At 37.8% G+C, this 19,040-nt stretch overlaps 1 protein-coding gene across 6 annotated transcripts in view; it reads right to left on the minus strand.

The window, feature by feature from the left end:
* Ntng1 (netrin G1) overlaps positions 1 to 17,402 on the minus strand; it is a 335,480-nt gene extending 318,078 nt beyond the window's left edge. For all 6 annotated transcript variants that reach the window (XM_013031871.1, XM_013031868.1, XM_013031867.1 and 3 more), the window contains exon 1: positions 17,157 to 17,402. In XM_013031871.1, the coding sequence (XP_012887325.1) occupies positions 17,157 to 17,402 (246 nt within the window). The remainder of the gene's footprint in view (positions 1 to 17,156) is intronic.
* Positions 17,403 to 19,040: the final 1,638 nt, after the last annotated feature.

Below are 19,040 nucleotides of genomic sequence, written 5' to 3' on the forward strand. Positions count from 1 at the left end.
CATAGTTCTCGTTCTTTGGGACATTTATTCTAGAAGGAAAAGCTATATAAATAAATGAGCAAGTATACGACATGATTGAACTGTTGTTTAGTTGCAAGGTAGAGAATAAACCTTGGCATCTCTTCTGATTGGTTGTGTGTACTGTTCTAGGTGCTAAGTAGTTTTAATGTCACCCCTGTAAACAGGACAAAGAAGAACGCAAGCAAGCTCTGGGGATGGATAAAGATGAGCTTAAGACAAGATAGTTTTAGCTTTTTTACCATGTAGAATTATGTTGGCTGTAGATTTGTCATAAACAGCCTTCACTATGTTCCATCTATTCCTAGCCTTCTTCTGAGCTTTTATCATTAAAGGATGTTGGATCCTGTCAAAGGCTTTTTCTGTATCTATTGCGATGATCATTTGATCCATGTCTTTGGTTCTCTTAATAAGATATATTACATATATTGATTTATATATATTGAACTAGTCTTGCATCCCTGGGATGAATACTGCTTGATCATAGTGTATGATATGTTTTTTTTGTTTGTTTTTTGTTTTGTTGAATTCAGTTGGTAAGTATTTTATTTAGGAGTTTTGTATCCATGTTCATCCAAGAGAGTGGTCTATAGCCTTTTTTAAATTAAGTCTCTATCTGGTTTGGGGATAAGTGTGATTCTGGCTTTATAGAATGAATCTGCTAGTAATTCCTTCTTTTCTCTCTTCCTATTTCATGGAAGAGTTTGAGGAGTATTGGTGTCAGTTCTGCCTAAAAGGTCTTATAGAATTCTGCTCTTAAATCATCAAGACCTAACTTTTCTTTGTTGGGAAATCTTTTTACCATTTCAATTTCATTACTTGTTACAGATCTGTTTAAGTGGTTTATATTCGCTTGGCTCAGTTTTCGTACATAGTTTTGCGATGTAAGAATGCATCCATTTCTGACAGGTTTTCCTGTTTGTGTGCATAAAAGTTTGCAAAGTATCCCCCATAATATTCTGAATTTTACTCATATCTGCTGTGATGTCTCCTTTATCATCTCTGGTTTAACTGGTTATTTGGGTGATTTCTTCTTCTGATGAGATTTACTAAGGGCTTATTAACTTTGTTAAGGTATTCAAAGAACCAGCTTTTTGTTTTGTTGAGTCTTTGCATGTTTATGTCAGTGTCTAGCCCATTAATTTCTTTTTTCTCAAAATTTTTTATTGTGAAAATACAGTACAGAGGGGTTACAATTACATGGGCAAGGTAATGAGTACATTTCTCATCAAGCATTGTTACCTCTTCCTTTGTTTCCCCTTCCCATCACTGCCCTCCCATCCCACCATGCCCCCCCAAAGTTGTAAAATTCATTTTTCAATATAACATCTTGTACATCTCATTGTTGCAATGGGTCCACCTGTATCCCTATTTAAACAATTCATTTTTCCCCTTCCCCTCCACAAATTATACTAACATCAAATACAGTGAAAGCAGGGGTTATACCATGGGGGAGGGACATACAGAGCAAGGAAGAAATCATCTTATAAATATGTTAGAAACAATAGCAAGAAAAAAACACTTTTGTCTTTATGTTGGGGTTCATTTTGCCTAACATCAACTTATCTGACCGTTTCTGCTTATCCTAGACATATACTAGTTATTGCAAATAAGGGATACCATGGGACCTATGTTTCTTTGAGTCTGGCTCACTTCAGTTAACATTTTTATTCCAAGTATTTCCATTTCCTAACAAATGGGGCATTGTCATTCTTTCTGATGGAGGCATAGAATTCCATTGTGTATATATACCACATTTTCTTGATCCATTCATCTACTGAGGGGCATCTGGAGAAATGTTCAACCTCCCTAGCCATAAAAGAAATGCAAATCAAAACAACTTTGAGATACCACTTCACCCCAATTAGAATGGCAAAAATCAAGAACTCTAACAACAACAGATCCTGGAGGTGATGTGGCCAGAAGGGAACCCTACTACATTATTGGTGGGAGTGTAAACTTGTTCAACCACTTTGGAAAGCAGTATGGAGGTTCCTCAAAAGACTTCATATAGAGCTCCCCTTTGACCCAGCAATCCCACTTTTGGGCATTTACCCGAATGATCACAAACAAGACCATACTAAAGCTACCAGCACAACTGTTTATGTCAGCATTATTTACCATTAATTTCTGATCTAATCATTACTTCTTTCTGTTTGCTGGTTTGTTCTTGTTTTTCTGGGAGCTTGTGGTATAATATTAGTGTATCAGTTTGAGATTTCTATAATTTATTGATATAGGAGCTCACAGCTATATACTTTCCTCTTAGTACAGTCTTAGCTGGGTCCCAAAGGTTCTGGTATCTTGTATGTTCATTCATATTGCATTCTAGAAACTTTTGAATTGCCCTTCTTAAGTCCTAGATGATTGTCTGATCAATACTTTGTTGTTCAGTTTCCATGAGTTTCAGTGTTTTCTGTGTGTCTGTTGCTGCCAGCCTCTAATTTTATTCCATTATGATCTGACAGGATACCAAAGGTAATTTCAATTGTCTTAAATTTCCTAAGACTTGCTTTATGACTTAGACTAAATTCTGTTTTGGAGAATGTTTTGTGGTTTACTGAGAAGAATGTATACTGTGCAGATGCTGGGTGAAATACTCTGTAGATGTCTGTTAGATCCAGTTGATCTATGTAGTCAGGTAACTGAAGTTTCTCAGGAACAAGACAAGGATGTCCACCTTCTCTTCTCTTTTTTAATATAGTGGAATTCTTAGCCAGAGAATAACAATAACCAAGAGAAATATATAAAGGGAATCCAAATAGGAGAGAAAGAAGTAAAACTATCCTTATTTTCAGATGACATGATCATATTTCTAAAGGATCCTAGAGACACCAAGCTCCTAGAGCTGATAAAATAACTTTGGCAAAGTAGCAGGGTATAAAATCAGTCCACAAAAATCAGTAGCTTTTCTGTGAAAAGATCAAGAGTGAAATCAGGAAGGCAACTTCATTTGCAATAGTCTCAAAAAAATACCTAAGAATCTACCTAACCAAGGAAGGAAAGGTCCTCTTCAATAAAAGCTATAAAATTTTAAAGAAAGAAATTGAAGAAGACATTAGGAAGCAGAAAGACTTCCCATGTCCCTGGATTGGCAGAATTAATATCACTAAAATAGCAATACTACCCCTAAGGAAACCTACTAATTAAATTCAACACATATCAAAATACCAATGTCATTCTTCACCATAATAGAGAGAACAATTGAAAAATTCGTATAGAACCACAAAAGGCTTAGAATCAGAAAAACAATCCTGAGCAAAAATGTAGTGCCAGAGGTATAACCATTCAAGACTTCAAACTCTAATATAAAAGTAGAGTAATGAAAACATCTTGGTAGTGGAGGCCCGGGGACCAGTGCTACAAAATAGAAAATCCAAAAATAAACCCAAGACCTACAGCCATCTAATATCTGATAAGGGAGCCAAAAACATAGGATGGAAAAAAGACAGCCTCTTCAACAAATGGTATTGAAAAACTGGATATTCACATGCAAGAAATAAAATTGGATCCGTATCTGTTACCCTCTACTAATATCAATTCAAAAATGAATCAAAGATTTCAATGTAAGACATGAAGCCTTGAAACTATTACAGGAAGGAGTAGGGGAAACATTATAACGTCTCAATAAAGTTCCAGGGGATCAGCAAATGAAAGAGAATTGACAGAAAGGGACAGCAAACTAACAACTTTCTGCATGGCAACGAACATAGTTAAGAAGCTAAAATGACAGCCTACAGAATGGAAGAATACCTTTGCTAGCTATATGCCAGACAATGGCCTAACACATAGAATATACAAAGAATTCAAGAAAATAAACCCTCAAAGAATCAACAACCAATTCATAAATGGGCAGAGCTAAATAAAGACTTCTTAGAGGGGCTGGGAATGTGACTTAGTGGTACAGCGCTTGCCTAGCGTGCTTGAAGCCCTGATTCAGTTCCTCAGGACCACATAAACAGAAAAAGCCGGAAATAGTGTTGTGGCTCAAGTGGTAGAGTGCTAGCCTTGAGCAAAAGAACCTCAGGGACAATGCCCAGGCCCTAAATTCAAGCCCCGGGACTGGCAAAAAGAAGACTTCTCAGAAGTATAAATTGCCAATTGACATATAAAGAAATGCTCAACATCTTTGGCCATAAAAAAATCAAAACAACAGTGAGATTTCCAGTCCAGTTAGAATGGCCATCATCAAGAATACAAACAATAACAGATGATGGCATGAATGTCAGTGGGAATGTAAACCTATTTAACCACTCTAGAATGCAGTTTAGAGAGTCTTCAAAAAACTAAACATAGAACTATCCTACGATCCAGCAATACCATTCTCTGACATTTATCCAAAAGTTTACAAATCAGGATACAGCCAAGCCACGACCATATTCATTGCTTCACTATTCACCCTAGCCATGGTCCAGGGTAGGCTGAATCCTTAGCTACTCAGAAGACTGAGATCTGAGGATTGCGGTTCAAAGCCAACCCAGACAGGAAAAGTCCATGAGATTCTTATCTCCAATAAACCACTCAGAAAACTGGAAGTGGTGCTGCGGCTCAAGTGGTAGAGAGCTAAAGAGTTGAGGGACAGTGCCCAGGCCCAGAGTTTAAGCCCCAGGACCGAGAAAAAAATAAAAAATAAAAACATACAACCTGCAGACATGAAGTCCAACCACAGAAATGTACCTAAAATGACACTCATATCTTCACATATCATACATTGTACTGCATTGAGCAAATGACCATGATAATATGTAAGAAGAGGAATTAAGAACACTGATTAGGAAACAGTAGAGGCTCAGGCCTGGAGAGGAAGTTGGCTGGGACCTGGTTGGCAGCAGTAGAGAAGATAAAAACGTGGTTTGGAATGCATTATGAAGATTTTACTAATAGGACAGGCTGGTATGTGTTGTGTGGGACATGGAGAAGTTAAGGAGGGTTTCTGGATTGTTTTATCTTGAGCAGCTTACTAGACGGATATAAGTTGCATTTGTGGATATGTGAAAGACTAAATGCAGACCTAATTTGGAGAGAAGCTAAATACAGAGCTGATTTGGACATACTTATAATGTAAAGTTTGTCAAATTTTAAACACTTAGTAGTCTTGGTGTCTAAGGAAAAACACCAAGTAGGCAGTTGGCTCAGTGATCACAGTTTCTATTGACTCTGTGAAAAACAAAAACAAAACAAAAGCATCACGCTAACTACTTTCTCAACACACACCCACAACAATATGACTTTTGCTAACTAGTCAACAGTTGCTGACTTCTTTTTCTGGTTGGAGATGGTGACTACAATCTATACTCAGCTCGCTACCATTTCAAAGAGCTTATTTCCATTTTTATGAATACGTTAATGGCAAAGAAAGCCAGAATGGGAACCAGCACAACCAATTGGTTCTCTTATCCCTGAATAAAGACAAGACGTCATCTAATGTATATTTTCAACATTCTACACACTGTTTACAGAATCCAATTCCCTGAAGTTATTACAGATAAAAGGCTTTTAAAATAACAAAATCATAGTTTGGTCAAAATAAAATATGTGATTAAAAAACAGCTGCTTGCAATGGTTTGATCACACAAGCTTCAAATAAAATGAAGAAAGAAGAGGAGTAGTGCATGGGAGTCAGATTACCTGGTTTAATTCTCTTCCCACCACTCAGAAAATTACTTAGCCTCGTATCTCAGTTACTTCACACGTTGGCCAGAGCTAATGATAGGTTTGAATGTTACAAGGACCCACATGGGTCAAGTTTTACTACCATATGAGTTCTACCAAGATGTCAGCTACCAGTAGTATGTGTAAAAATACAGCACAATTCCTAGTACACACACACACACACACACACACACACACAGCAGAAAGCATCAGTCCTACAGTCTCTGTGATGGCCAAATAAGACATTATTATGAGCTCTGTAACAGAATTCTGATGGAAATACACCACCCTGCCTCATAGAAGAGTATTCTAACTTGCAAAACAAAAGTCCACATGAAATGGTCCATGCATCCACCATCTTAGGTTCCCACATATGCTCCCAGCTCATTTCTTCTCTGTCATGCGCATGCCCTCTTCTGGAACCTGCGCCGGCCATGCAGATTGACTCCTCCCCTATTAGAGAACCCGTAGCTGGTCTACAAGATGAGTGACCTCAGTTCACCTGACTCCACAAGGCAATCCATGACAATCAAATGTCATTTTCTAAAGGCTGATGATTTCTGGTAAACCTTTCTACAGCCTACATATCCAAGCTGTCTGTGTCTGCTAGGCAGATTTTAGTTTTACACATCATACCTTCATTTCTTCTGGTATCTATCTACCTGTGAAAACTTCTTTCTTTGAAATGTAAAATCTCACTGGGCATGATGGTTCTGTCTTGTAAAGCCACCTACTCAGGAGGTAGAGATCAGGAGGATTGTGGTTCAAGACCAGCCCAGGAAAAAACTTAGTGACATTCCATTTTAACCAATAAGTTGAGTATGGTATGCTAGAAGTGTAGAAGAGGAGAACTGAGATCAAGACCTGATTGATTAAAAACTCAATGAATGGGGGCATGCATGGTTCAAGTGGTAAAGTTCCTGCCTAGCAAGCAAAAAGCTCTGAGTTCAAACCCGTAGTACCAACCAAAGAAAAAAAATGAAAACATAGAATTATTTTTTTCTTGAACAGTCTTTCATTTTTACATCTTTCACGCTTGTCAGGTCTTTCCAACCCAAGTATTAATCCTTCCTTCTCTCCTATAAATCAATATAGAAGGACTATGCGTATGTTGCTGAAACTCAAGATTAACTTTTATACCATGCTTGGAACTTGTTTGGAAGTGTATTTGATTTCTTTGTTTTGTTGTTTTCAACAAGGAAAGGAATCAACAGGAAAGAAATAGAAAGTCGCTTGGGTTGTAGAAAATCACTGTACAGACATGACCTGATAGTAATGTCAGAAGCTAGACCTCAATGGGCATCAACCTTCTAGAACAAAAGGGCAGTTTCTTTGTACTGGAGCAATACCCAGCTCAGTTCTTCATTTAATATTTTAGAAGTCAGCTTCAAAGCAGGTCAAAGAGTGAAAACCAATTCTAGTTTCTTCTTTAGCTCTCATCTTTAATTTTTTTTTCATGGAGAGGATTCTCTGGGAATCTATATCTAGCAAGATCAGGAGAAACTTACAACCTGCCAACTGCAGTAGCTTCTTTTCCAATATTAAGCTTGCAAAACAACTTTTACCACTTTCTCTTATTGTAAAAGAAGGGATTCTAAAATTTAAACATGGCAGATGAGAAACTGCTGAATGAAAACCAAAGCACATTTCCCATTAGCAGCTCTATTCAAACAATATGTTTTAGGATACAATTGTTTCTGGAAATACCAATTCTCAGTAGAACAAAAAACAAAATAAAACAAAAAAACAGCTGCTTTGCTTAAGAGTAAATAACAACTTTGTGAAGGGAGCAAAATATATAGATAAAGGCTCTCAGATATAGCTTTTCTGGGATTCCCTGTCACCAAAATCCAGGGCAAGACACCTGACATTTTCACAAAATAAAGAATTTGGAAAAGTCTCTAAAGAAAGATCTATTTTTCAGGCAAAAAAAGGATGCTCATAATTAAACTAACAAAAAAAATAGAGTTTGTGACAAGGCTCAAATTTACATATATGCATACACACACATCTTTTGAAAATGGTGCATTCTGTACAATAATTAGAAACAGGATCAAAAATTTATGGAGTAAATAATAGAAATAATAAAATTTAAATAACCAAGAAGCATTATAAATCAACTTTCACAAGAAACAAATAAATTCTTCCTTAATAAAAATAAAATGTGGCCAGACATGTTGGCTCCCACCTGTAATCCTATCTGCTTGGGAAGCAGAGATCAGGAGAATCTCGATGACTCAAAAATTTTAACTTGGGCTGGGAAGGTGGCTCAGTGGTAGAGCGCTTGCCTTGCATGCCTGAGACCCTGGGTTTGATTCCTCAGCACCACATAAGCAAAAAGAAAAAAGCCAGAAGTGGCACTGTGGCTCAAGTGGTAGAGTGCTAGCTTTGAGCTGAAGAGCTGAAGGATAGTGCCCAGGCCCAGAGTTCAGGCCCCACGACCAGACCCCAAAATTTTTTTTAACTTGTTCGTATATATATCTATACACACACACACACACACACACACACACACACACACACACACATTGTAACCTATCTCTTTGGTGGGGACCACAGGTTAAGAGCCTTTAGATATCAATAAACAGAAGACTGGCTGAATAAATATCCATACAATATAGTATATCTCAAAAACATTTTGTCGCTGGGCACCCACCAGTGGCTCATGCCTGTAATCCATGCCATTCAGTCTGAGTAGCAAGCCAGCCTTGGCAGGAAAGTCTGTGAAACTTTTATCTCCATTTAATTCTCCAAGACCTCAGAGGTAGAGCTGTAGCTCAAGTTGTAGAGCACTAGCCTTAAATACAAAAGCTCAGGACAGTGCCCAGGTCCCAAGTTCAAGACCTAGGACTAACACACACACACACACACACACACACACACACACACACACAATGACAAGTTGAAGAAAGATATATAAAGATTTGTACTGTGCTTTCTTATTCTTGCAAATTCTATTTATACAGTTTCAAAAACTGCTATATGTAATTTGTGGATCATATCTAGTATATAATTTTCAACTATTTGTTAAACAACAGAAGAGAATATAAAGGAAGAAAAGTATCAGAGAATCTAGCACTTAGAAAAGATAAGCATTATTTTGTGAAGCTTTTGTTCTGGCTATGGGTATGGATGAGTGTATGTTTACTTAATGCCAAAGTAAGATGTATTTATCATTGTGGGTCAATTTAAAGTAAGTCTTAAAGCCATAGATGTAGCTTAGAAGGTATAATTTTCTTATCTCCGGCATTTTGTTCCCAATGAATGTATATACTTTGCCATGTAACCCAAGTTGTTTTTCTTCCTCCTCCACAATTCAAGTCCAGGCCACAAAGAGAAAAGCGAATAGAGAAAGATCTGGCTAACCTCAAGGGCATCTCTTAACCCATGTCTGATACACTGAGTATTATTCTATTCATGGACAATTCTGTTCTAGAGGATACAGGAGTACATTGCTTCCCTTTACTTTCAACTTAAGACCACATGATGAGTTCAATAGGTGAGAGACATGTTTATATAATGCAGCAGTTGGAGGTGAAGGGAAAAGGATCTGATTATGAGTTATTAAAGACCAGAGCCCTGCTGTGACGTCATCTTATCAGTACCCAGTAGAAAGAATCACACCCACAAGGAAACATCAGGATGTCAAAGTGGGAAGACAAAACCTGAAAAAGTTACTTAACTAAATGTTTATATCTATTAAAATTATAAATAACCGAAGGAAAGATAGTAGTAAATAGAAACAACAGGCAAAAAAAAAAACTATTTGTGGGGCTGGGAAGGTGGCTCAGTGGTAGAGCGCTTGCCTTGCATGCCTGAGACCCTGGGTTCGATTCCTCAGCACCACATAAGCAAAAAGAAAAAAAGCCGGAAGTGGCGCTATGGCTCAAGTGGTAGAGTGCTAGCCTTGAGCTGAAGAGGGTGAGGGACAGTGCCCAGGCCCAGAGTTCAGGCCCCACGACCGGACCCCCCCAAAAAAAGATTCAATTATGAATAAAAATATCCTTATACATAACCTAGATAGATGAGTAGTTTCCATCTCAGACCTCACAGAAGTGCTTGACTTCTTCAATCTCTCTTTTGGGTACATTATCATGAACTACCCAAATTTAGAAGCTAGAATGTTCTAGTTGTGTCTTACTTTACAAAAGATCTATAGACATTTTATTAATGGAAAAGTTCTCAAGAATGGAAAACAGTCTGGCAATCAAATGTTATATGCAGTCCACTGAACAATTAATTCGATAAAGCCAGGATACGATTGGTAATCTGAGGACATTAAATGCTGTGAGATATAAGCATTCTATAAAGATTAGTCTCTGTTGAATTCATAGCATACATCAAGTGTGGTGATGCCTTCACACTACAAGACTGGTAATCCAGCACAAGGGTCAGAAGAAACAAATGCATTATGTGAGTGCATAAGACAATGGGATACAGTAAGTTGTATATAATTAAGTATATAGACAGGACTACTATTTATTTACCAACTATCATCTTTTGGCCAACTATTTATTATCTATCGAACATTTATTTATCTATTTATCTATCATAGATCCATCATCTTATCTATTTAGGCATCTCCATTTTATATCTATCTAGGTATATAAATAACTACTTAGAGATAGATGATAGAGATACATACACGCACACACACATACGCACATACATACATATATACATAGAAATATAAACAGAGCAGAAGATTTAAAAGATCAAGTGCATGACACTAGCTGATATTGAAGGGATTCTTTTTGTTTGTTTGAATTAGGGCCTATAACGATGATTGGAGTCAGCATAAGCAGAGAAAAGAAGATTATTTCAAACAAACAAACAATTAAAAAAATCTTCTTCTTATCCTGGGAGAGATGAGGTGAAATCTGGGGTGATAACTCTAGTCTCCAAAATCAGAGGATCAAGAAATTGTCCTAAAACCCAGAGGAGAAAAAGAAAACCAGAGCCAAAGCATGCTCCCCAAAAGTCTAGAGAATATTTCCAGGAGACCCCATAACAGTATAGACAGACCTCAGACTCCTAGGACATTGCTCCTTATCCCGTTCAAGTGATACAAGTGATCACCATTATTATTAGGTACCTAAAAGTGGGAACTTAAAGAGCTCTTTCACAAGGTGGAACTTCATTATTTGGTGTCCCAAGTTCTGCATTTAAAACTCCCCAGTTTTTTTTATGTGTTTGCTAATCTTTGCTAATTTAGAGCTCCAGCTCTAAATCATTCAGGAGCTATATTTCCCTCACTTGGTATATTTAAGCATCACCTAAATTAAGAAGTGTGTCTGTCTGTCTGTCTGTCTGTTAAGTTCTATATGTTTTTGTTTCCCTTCCATCTTGCTAGATTTAAGAAGCTGTTCTACCTGAATTGTGTGAAATGGAAGCCTCTGTGTTCAGCACCCTAATAACAATAAAATATATTAAAAATAAAAAAGCTCTTCTCCTTTTTTTTCATCAAGTTTTTTGTTGTGAAAATACTGTACGGAGGGGTTACAGTTACATGAGCAAGGTAATGAGTAGATTTCTTGTCCAGCATTGTTGCCTCCTCCTTTGTTTTTCCCCTACCATCCCTTTCTCCCACCTCCTCAGCTACACCCCCAAACCCTTACCAGGTCACCTGACTGTCACTGAAGTGCTACTAGGCAATCGTTCCTCACTTTTTCTGATACCACTTAATCTTAAGCACTTAGCAACAGAATCGTATTTTCCAAGTAGTCCTTGGACATGCTATAAGATAATGTTTGCCTTGAAAACTTCCGAGTGCTGCCGGTACTTTTCTTCTGAACTCTTTCCCTGGGTAAGCGCTACTCTGCATTCATTATGCTCAGAACTCTTTTATAGTGTAGCAGCAGCCATCATTTTTTAAAAATACGTTTTGTATTGTAAAAATACTGTGCGGAGGGGGGTTACAGTTACATGAGCAAGGTAATGAGTACATTTCCTATCAAGCATTGTTACCTCCTCCTTTGATTTCCCCTACCCTCCCTTCCCTCCCACCTCCACAACTGTACTCCCCCCTCCCCCCAACCCCCATCCCTACCCCCACCACGCCTGCCTAAATGGTAAAGTTCGTTTTCAACATAGTGTCTTATACATCTCATTGTTACAATGGGTCAGCCTCTATCCCTATTTACCCATTTTGTTAAATTGATTTGGTTCTCACTCCCAATCACCAGGGTTTTGCATAAGAACTGTCCACTTCACTCTACACACAGTTGTCTAGAATAACATGTGAAGCTTCAGCCCAACAGTACAAGAGCCCTTATGCATAGATGGAAGGTTAATAGGGAACAATAAGAGATATAAGGTCATTTTAAGTTTGGTTACTCCTGCTATAAACTATCAGCTCCCTCCCACAAATTCTCCTTTTATACCATGCAACTTTGTGTGTATGTACGGTTACGCCAGTTACAGAAACTTGAACTCAGGGCCTAGACATTGTACCTTAGCTTTTTCACTCAAGGTTGGTACTCTTCCACTTGAGCCATGCCTCCTTTTCCAGCTTTTTCCTGGTTAAATGGAGATTATGATCTCACAGACTTTCCTGCCTGGGTTGACATTGACCTGTGATCCTCAGATCTCAGCCTTCCACATAGCTAGGAAACAGGTGTGAGACACAAGTGTCTGACAAAACCATGCAACTTTAATCCAAATCCAGCAGCTTCTTCTAATCAGATTGCTCTCCTAAGTTTCCTGGAGATGTCTGCAGGTCCTAATCGGAAGCACTAGGAAATAAGCCTGCATGCTCCCAGATTGCAAAAGCAAGCAGATCACTTTCAACCTGATGTCACAGATACAAAAGAGCTCTGTAAACTCATCAACAAGGATTTACTTGATTATGCCATCAGTCAGAAAGATTGATTTCTGTGAAACTCGATTCATGACAAATGTGAATTCACCTTCTTTCTAAGAAAATAAGTCTAAATAATGAACTAATGACCATGAAGTGTTAACATAAAAGAACAGGCTTAAAAAACATTCTGCATAATTAAGGAATAAGTCAGTTCAATTGCAATATGCTACTGTTATTAACACTTCGTTCATTTACTGAATTATGTTTCAGGTGAACAGTGTATTTTTAAGATTATCCAATTATTTTATAAGTCAATGTCATTTCCAGTTTGGGGAAATTGATATTAATCCCTTGTCATTGAAAATGTAATTGAGTTTATCAAATTAATTTCTTGGAGGGCATCTGAGAACCACCAAATGGCAAGCTGAGATGGTGTGAGCTAAGAAACTGAAGTCATAGATAGCCCTGAGACTGGAAGTCCTATCTTCCTGCCCCATAGAGTCCTCTGAAATTATAAAAGTCAAAGGTTTTTTACAACTTTCATAATTCCATTCAAACTGAATGGAATATGCTCTATCCACATTGCTTGCACTCATTCCATAATTTTTCTTAATAGGAGTCTATGTAGAAATAGCACAATAGGAAATGATCATTAATAGATCTGCTAAGGTAGTTGAATAACTGCCTATCAAGCATCTAAGCACACATGAGTAAATTTCCCAAAGAAAATACATTTGCATTTCAAATTTGGACATTCTATTTAGAAAAATTATACCCTTTCTTTTAATTATTTCAGTAAATATAATGAGAGTGTGGCTAAGTACACCTTAGAGTACTTTTATTTTCTCCACTTTTTTTGTTTTAGTAATATGAGTCTACTTGTAATTAAAGGTATGCTGCATTAATGAGGCCGGAAGTCTCCAAGGGAAATTTGGAAGGCCTGCCTCATAACATTATGCCAAAATTGTATGCACAAAAGACTTTTTAATATTCTTTGTTTCCTGATTTAGTTGTGATTGGCTCTGAAATCCATGGCAACACCAAAGGCTTCCATTCCCCCAGTCACCAGCATTTCTGCTCCATAAATTGTATAAATGCACGTGACTTCTGTCTTAAAGCATCTTTCTTGAAGTTTCTGTGCAAGGTGTCCTGAAAAATTAGCTTCAGGCTAGAGGTAACTGCAGTTAATCTTGCCATGTTGAAGCTACTGTGGTATATTGCACAGAGAAATGACAACTAAGTTTGTCTAAACACGAAGAACAAGTGATTGCTTTGTGCTGTCACTTGAGCATTACACAAGGGTTCAGATCATCTGGTCTGCTCTTTATGTAGATTGAAACAAATCATTGTCACTTGATGACCTGTACTTCCTGACAATAATGCTGTGCTATCTGAATCTTGTCATGCGATTGAAGGATAGGAGCTACAGAAATACATTATTCCAGCCTAAAAACCACAAGTGGTTAGTTCTACCTCATTCTATAGGTCCTTTCCCCTTAATAAAAAAAATAATTGTTTTAGCCATTATCAATGCAAATGGTTGCATTTAATTAAGAAAAAAATATAGTTTCCAATGTAGACAGTTCAGATATGTATGGACATGTTTTTATATTGTCCCTACCCTGCTATTCTAAGTACAGAGGACAAAATTAGCCCTAAACTAATGTTTATAAATGCTTGTATGATTACTATAAAAACAATTGTATACTACTTAACATCAAATATCTACTAAATACGTTATTCAGAGTTCTATTATTCAATGGAGTCACTTGATCCTTTTCCTCTCCTCACCTTTCAGTCTATATTCAAATAAAGGCAACATCCCTGGCTTGTTAACCCAATGCCACTGCACTTCAACTTTCTATTAGATAATTCAGCTCTGGGAATTGCAGGATATTTCCATGATCCAACATCTTCTAGGTGGTCAGAATCCCTATGGTCATGGTTAATCAGGGTCTCGCTAGCTGAGCTAGTGAGACCCAATGCAGAAAGCATTTACATATAGGGGCTATGTAGCAAGTGTGCTTAATTGGCAGCTCCCCTGATGTAATAGGCCATAATGACTTCGAGGGAGCAGAAACGGATGTGTAAGTCATAGCAAAATGACTTTATGGATCTCCATTAGAACTTGGGCTAAGGAGCACCTGATATGCTAGCATCCCAAGACAGTTTTACAGCCTAGTGTCAGGAACCCTTATGCTGAGGAGTTTTATGGAAAATCCAAAACTGCAGGGAGAAAGTGTTGCTAAATTAGGCCATTATCATTGACTTGGCTCATAATATGCTTACAAATAATTGCAAAGTATACATTTAAAAGAGAGGTGATTTAATCTGTCATGCCAATCATATACATTTTAAGGAATCCAAATTAAAGACTGATACATAGTATCTCACAACCTGATATTCGCCTGATGACATATCTAAAGCCACTAAAGTCTTCCGAATTCCTGCATCATAGCCTGTTGCAGGCTTTTTAAAAGACACACAGGGAGAGTGATGGTCCTTATAAACTGACATGATCAGTGGAAACACCTCTGTACAACTACAACTACTTAAAAGAAAACAAAGAAAATGGTGGAAAATTAAAAATAAAGGAAAATTTTTTTAATGAATTCAAGAAAGGCTGTCCTGTGATCAAGTATACATATTATGGCCCTGGAGCCAAGCTGAAAAAATAGCATGTTAATTTTATGTTTCTTATTTGACTACATCACTTAGGCAATAGATTGGTGAGAGATGGCTTGTTGGATCTTAGATTACATCTCTGTGAAAGACAGGCATTGAGCTATTTGGCAACGTGACCCTGGGCTGCTTAGGATGGGAGAAAGAAACACTCTGTAGGCGCCATGCCAAGTGAACCATTTTAACAAGATGGACGAGAGCAGAACTCCTATTCTCCAGCCCGAGGCTGAGTTCCAGGGACACCGCACATACAAATCACTCTGAGGCCGTACCACTTAGGACCCATACCACTCAGAAAAATGGAGATTTGCTATTTTACTTTGATCTGTAAATTATTAAACAATTCCAATGAAGCTTGCTGTTCCAAATGTCGTGGAAAGCAATCTATAGAGCTCCAGTGCCCTTAATAACATGAAGATTTGGCCAACAACTTGGCCTCTGCATATCCTATCTCCCGAAGAGCAATTTTCACCCCAGATTTTTAATGAGGTCTTAAATCTGACCTTTCAGGAGAACTTATTACAAAGCTAACAAATATCCTTCCTTTATAGATTTATTACAGTTTTCTTCACATGTTTGAGAAGTTCCTTCCGGAAGCCTGTAGCTTCTAAAATGTGAAGTACATACCTGTTTCTCAGAGAGAGGCTCCTCTCCTTGAAATATTTAGTTTTTCACAGCACTTTTCTTACAGTGGCACCTCATAGCCAACTTCTTCATCTCCCTCTCCACAAAAATCAAGTGTAGACTATAATTCAAACCAGTCCCCAATGGCACCTCTGAAAAATGGCAAGCCCTGAGCTTTTTAGGTGAAAATACTCATTGTTGCCCACAATCGTTTCTCCTTACAAAACCTTTCCTATAGGGCTCCGTCTAAGATGGTCTTATGCTAATTTAACTCACTGGAGAATATGAGCAGATGCTACTTTGATTAATAGTTTCACTATCTTGAAAATACCAGGCCAGTTTCAAGACAATAAAGTCAGAGAAGAATACCATTAAAACCTGCCACACGATTATATCTATTTTATGGAGAAGGATAGGATTGCAGTGCTTATACCAAATAAATACCACCACCACCAATAATAATAATAATAATAAAATAACAATAACATAAACCAAATGAGCACACTGACTCTTTAGCAGACTCTCCAGCACCTTTTTACTCTCCAGTCTCTTTCTCAATAGGCCATCAGCTTGTTTTGAGCTATGTCTTTAGAAGCAATTCACCATGCTACTCCAATGCTTCCTCTTCACTCGGTATATAATTTTTCACCCAGGAAAAGACTTAGGTACATCACAAAAATACCAAATGCTATAACACTGCTTACTAAAAGGAAAAGACCTGAATTTTTTGTTTATCTTGGGTCATTAATTCCCAATACGTACACTTTCAACCTACCATCTGATTAAAATACCCACAGAAAGCTGTGATTTTTTTTTAAATAATAAGGGGCAGCATGAGTTGGGCAAACTAGATTTTCCTGGAGAAGTTTCTCAAGAGCCTTTAATCCTTCTTCCTTCAACCAGAGACTTCCAAGTCACCACAACTGCCTGATTTGCTCACAGCTGTTGAGATCAACCTCATCCTGTAATATTCAGTCTGGGTCTGGCCTTATCCATGTGGAAGAAAAAAACCTTTACACTTTAAAGCTGCCTTGCCAATAGGTTCTTGTTTTAAAATTATAATACATCTCACTTAATCATATACCCCAACCACTGCTTAGAACTTGAACCTTCCATTGGACTTTTCATTTAGTAATACATACACACTAGCCCTGCCCCAGTGACACCCTAATCTATGGGGGGGGGGGAAGAAGGAAGTTCTAAGGCAGCGTTCATACTGTGCACATTGCAATTCTACCTCGAGCCAAGCTAGCCTGTGACCATGCATCTCCACCTGTAGTCTCAGCTCAGCAGGGGTAAAGTCTTCACACCACCTTTGTTTGCCTATGTGATTCAGCCGCATTTATCTGAAATGTTTAACTCAAAAGCTGCGTCTCACCATTGCACAGAAGGACTCAGGAGGATCTCCACAGGTAATATCCGGAGGATCGAGTTTCACTTTCAGATACTTTGTCATGTCCGTGGATTCCGGCTGACAGGCCATGTAATCCCATACTTTCCCTTCTTCTGTGTAAATCTGAGTCTTGCACACATCATAATGTCCCCACACCAAAGGGTAGTGCTGCATCACTGACGACACTGTAACCCAAAGGGCGTGGATCGACAGGAATCTTGACAAATACATCTCTAAATTCTTGGCAATCTTTGTGTCTTATTTGTAATCAGTGTCTATTTTACATACGCAGGTATCTCTGTGCGTGTGTGTTTTTGGAGATAAGTCTTTATATATATGTATGTATTATTTATATGTACATATAAAACAGAGGGCAAAAACCTCAAAGCGGGTTGCAAAACAAAATGTGATCTGTGAAGATACGGTGTGCGTTCAGGTGTATTGACTTTGGCAGAAGTTTAACATGCTTATGTGTTAAGTGTTAACAACTTGCAGCTTCTTCATCCTTGGAGCACATATCTATCAGACTCAGGTCTAGTTTGGTTTTTGGAAGAGATGTCCAGTAACAGGTGATAATTTAGCCGTGGGTTGGCTTTCCTGTTGTACATCCAATAACCCTGAGTGGTTCCCAGTGTTGCCGGCTCCCGAGGGCTGCTCAGATGTGCTGAGATGTCAGCATCCGAAGCAGAAGGATGCTTGTCCCCCGTCCAGTGTCTGTTTCCCATCAATCATTCTTGTCTTCCGGCACCCACACCCTTTGAGAAACAATAAGAGTAAGAGTTACTGTCTGAGAATCAATCAATGCTTTATGAAATCTCTGATATGTTGACATTTGGGAGGTTTGAGGCAATAGCAAGCAAATTGGTGTCATATGAATAACCTTTACTTTGCTGTTTTGCTAGGATGAGCAAAGCAGGTGAATGATTCATGTGGGGGAGAATTTTGATATGCAGGATTTAACTCTTCCACAACAAAGACAGATGTATGGGTTCCAGGTGAATAACAAGGTTTTGCTTCAAAACTCATATTTCCATCTTAACTAAATGGAGAGCAAGCTGTTGGATTCAAACACTTCTCATATACTGCAAGGCTAGACAGTCTTCCAAGAGAACAATGGGACCAAGTGAGTGCTTTTGTAACAAATGACAAAGAAATGACAACTACTTGCATGCCTTTTTTCCCACTTGGCAAAGAGACCCTAAAAAAATCTCCTAATTTCTTATACATGTCTCAGCTTTTGTTGTCTGGAATGAAAACTACCATGGCTGGTGTGCTTATCTCTTGAGATTGCTTCATTATATTGCAAGAATTTTCACATCTTTTGTTCAGTTGCATTTACTGATACAGATAACTTGTCTCTCTGAAACAAACAAAAAAAATTCAGAAATCAAACCAAAAGTGCAAATGTTGCTTTCCTAGGAATTTTGTTTTCTTATATCTTTTTATAGTCATTACATCTGCATTGGTAGTTACGTTCTAACAGGAGAGAATTTGTCCCAAAGGTGAATATTATACATCGCTTTAAAAGTAAAAGCTTGGTAGTAAAACGCACAATTTAAAATGCACATATAAAAGTAGCTGAGGGTGAGTTAACAGGCCATGAAGCAGAATAACATGGCACTAATTCTACGAGAAAATAAAAAAATTACCATTTAAAAGTACTTTTGGTAAACCATAATGTAGTCTCTGAACCTACACATACAGGTCATTGGTGAATTTCACTGGCAGCTTCTCTTTTTAAAGAACACTATTGAGAACTAAACAAATGCTAACATTTGAAATTCTAGTGCCAACAAAGTGGATTTTCTTAATTTCATAGTTCATATTCCTAGTTCAATCTATTAATCCATCCTATTTTTTATTAAATCC

This window comes from Dipodomys ordii, unplaced genomic scaffold, assembly GCF_000151885.1.
Source record: "Dipodomys ordii isolate 6190 unplaced genomic scaffold, Dord_2.0 Scaffold146, whole genome shotgun sequence".
Lineage (NCBI taxonomy): Eukaryota > Metazoa > Chordata > Mammalia > Rodentia > Heteromyidae > Dipodomys > Dipodomys ordii.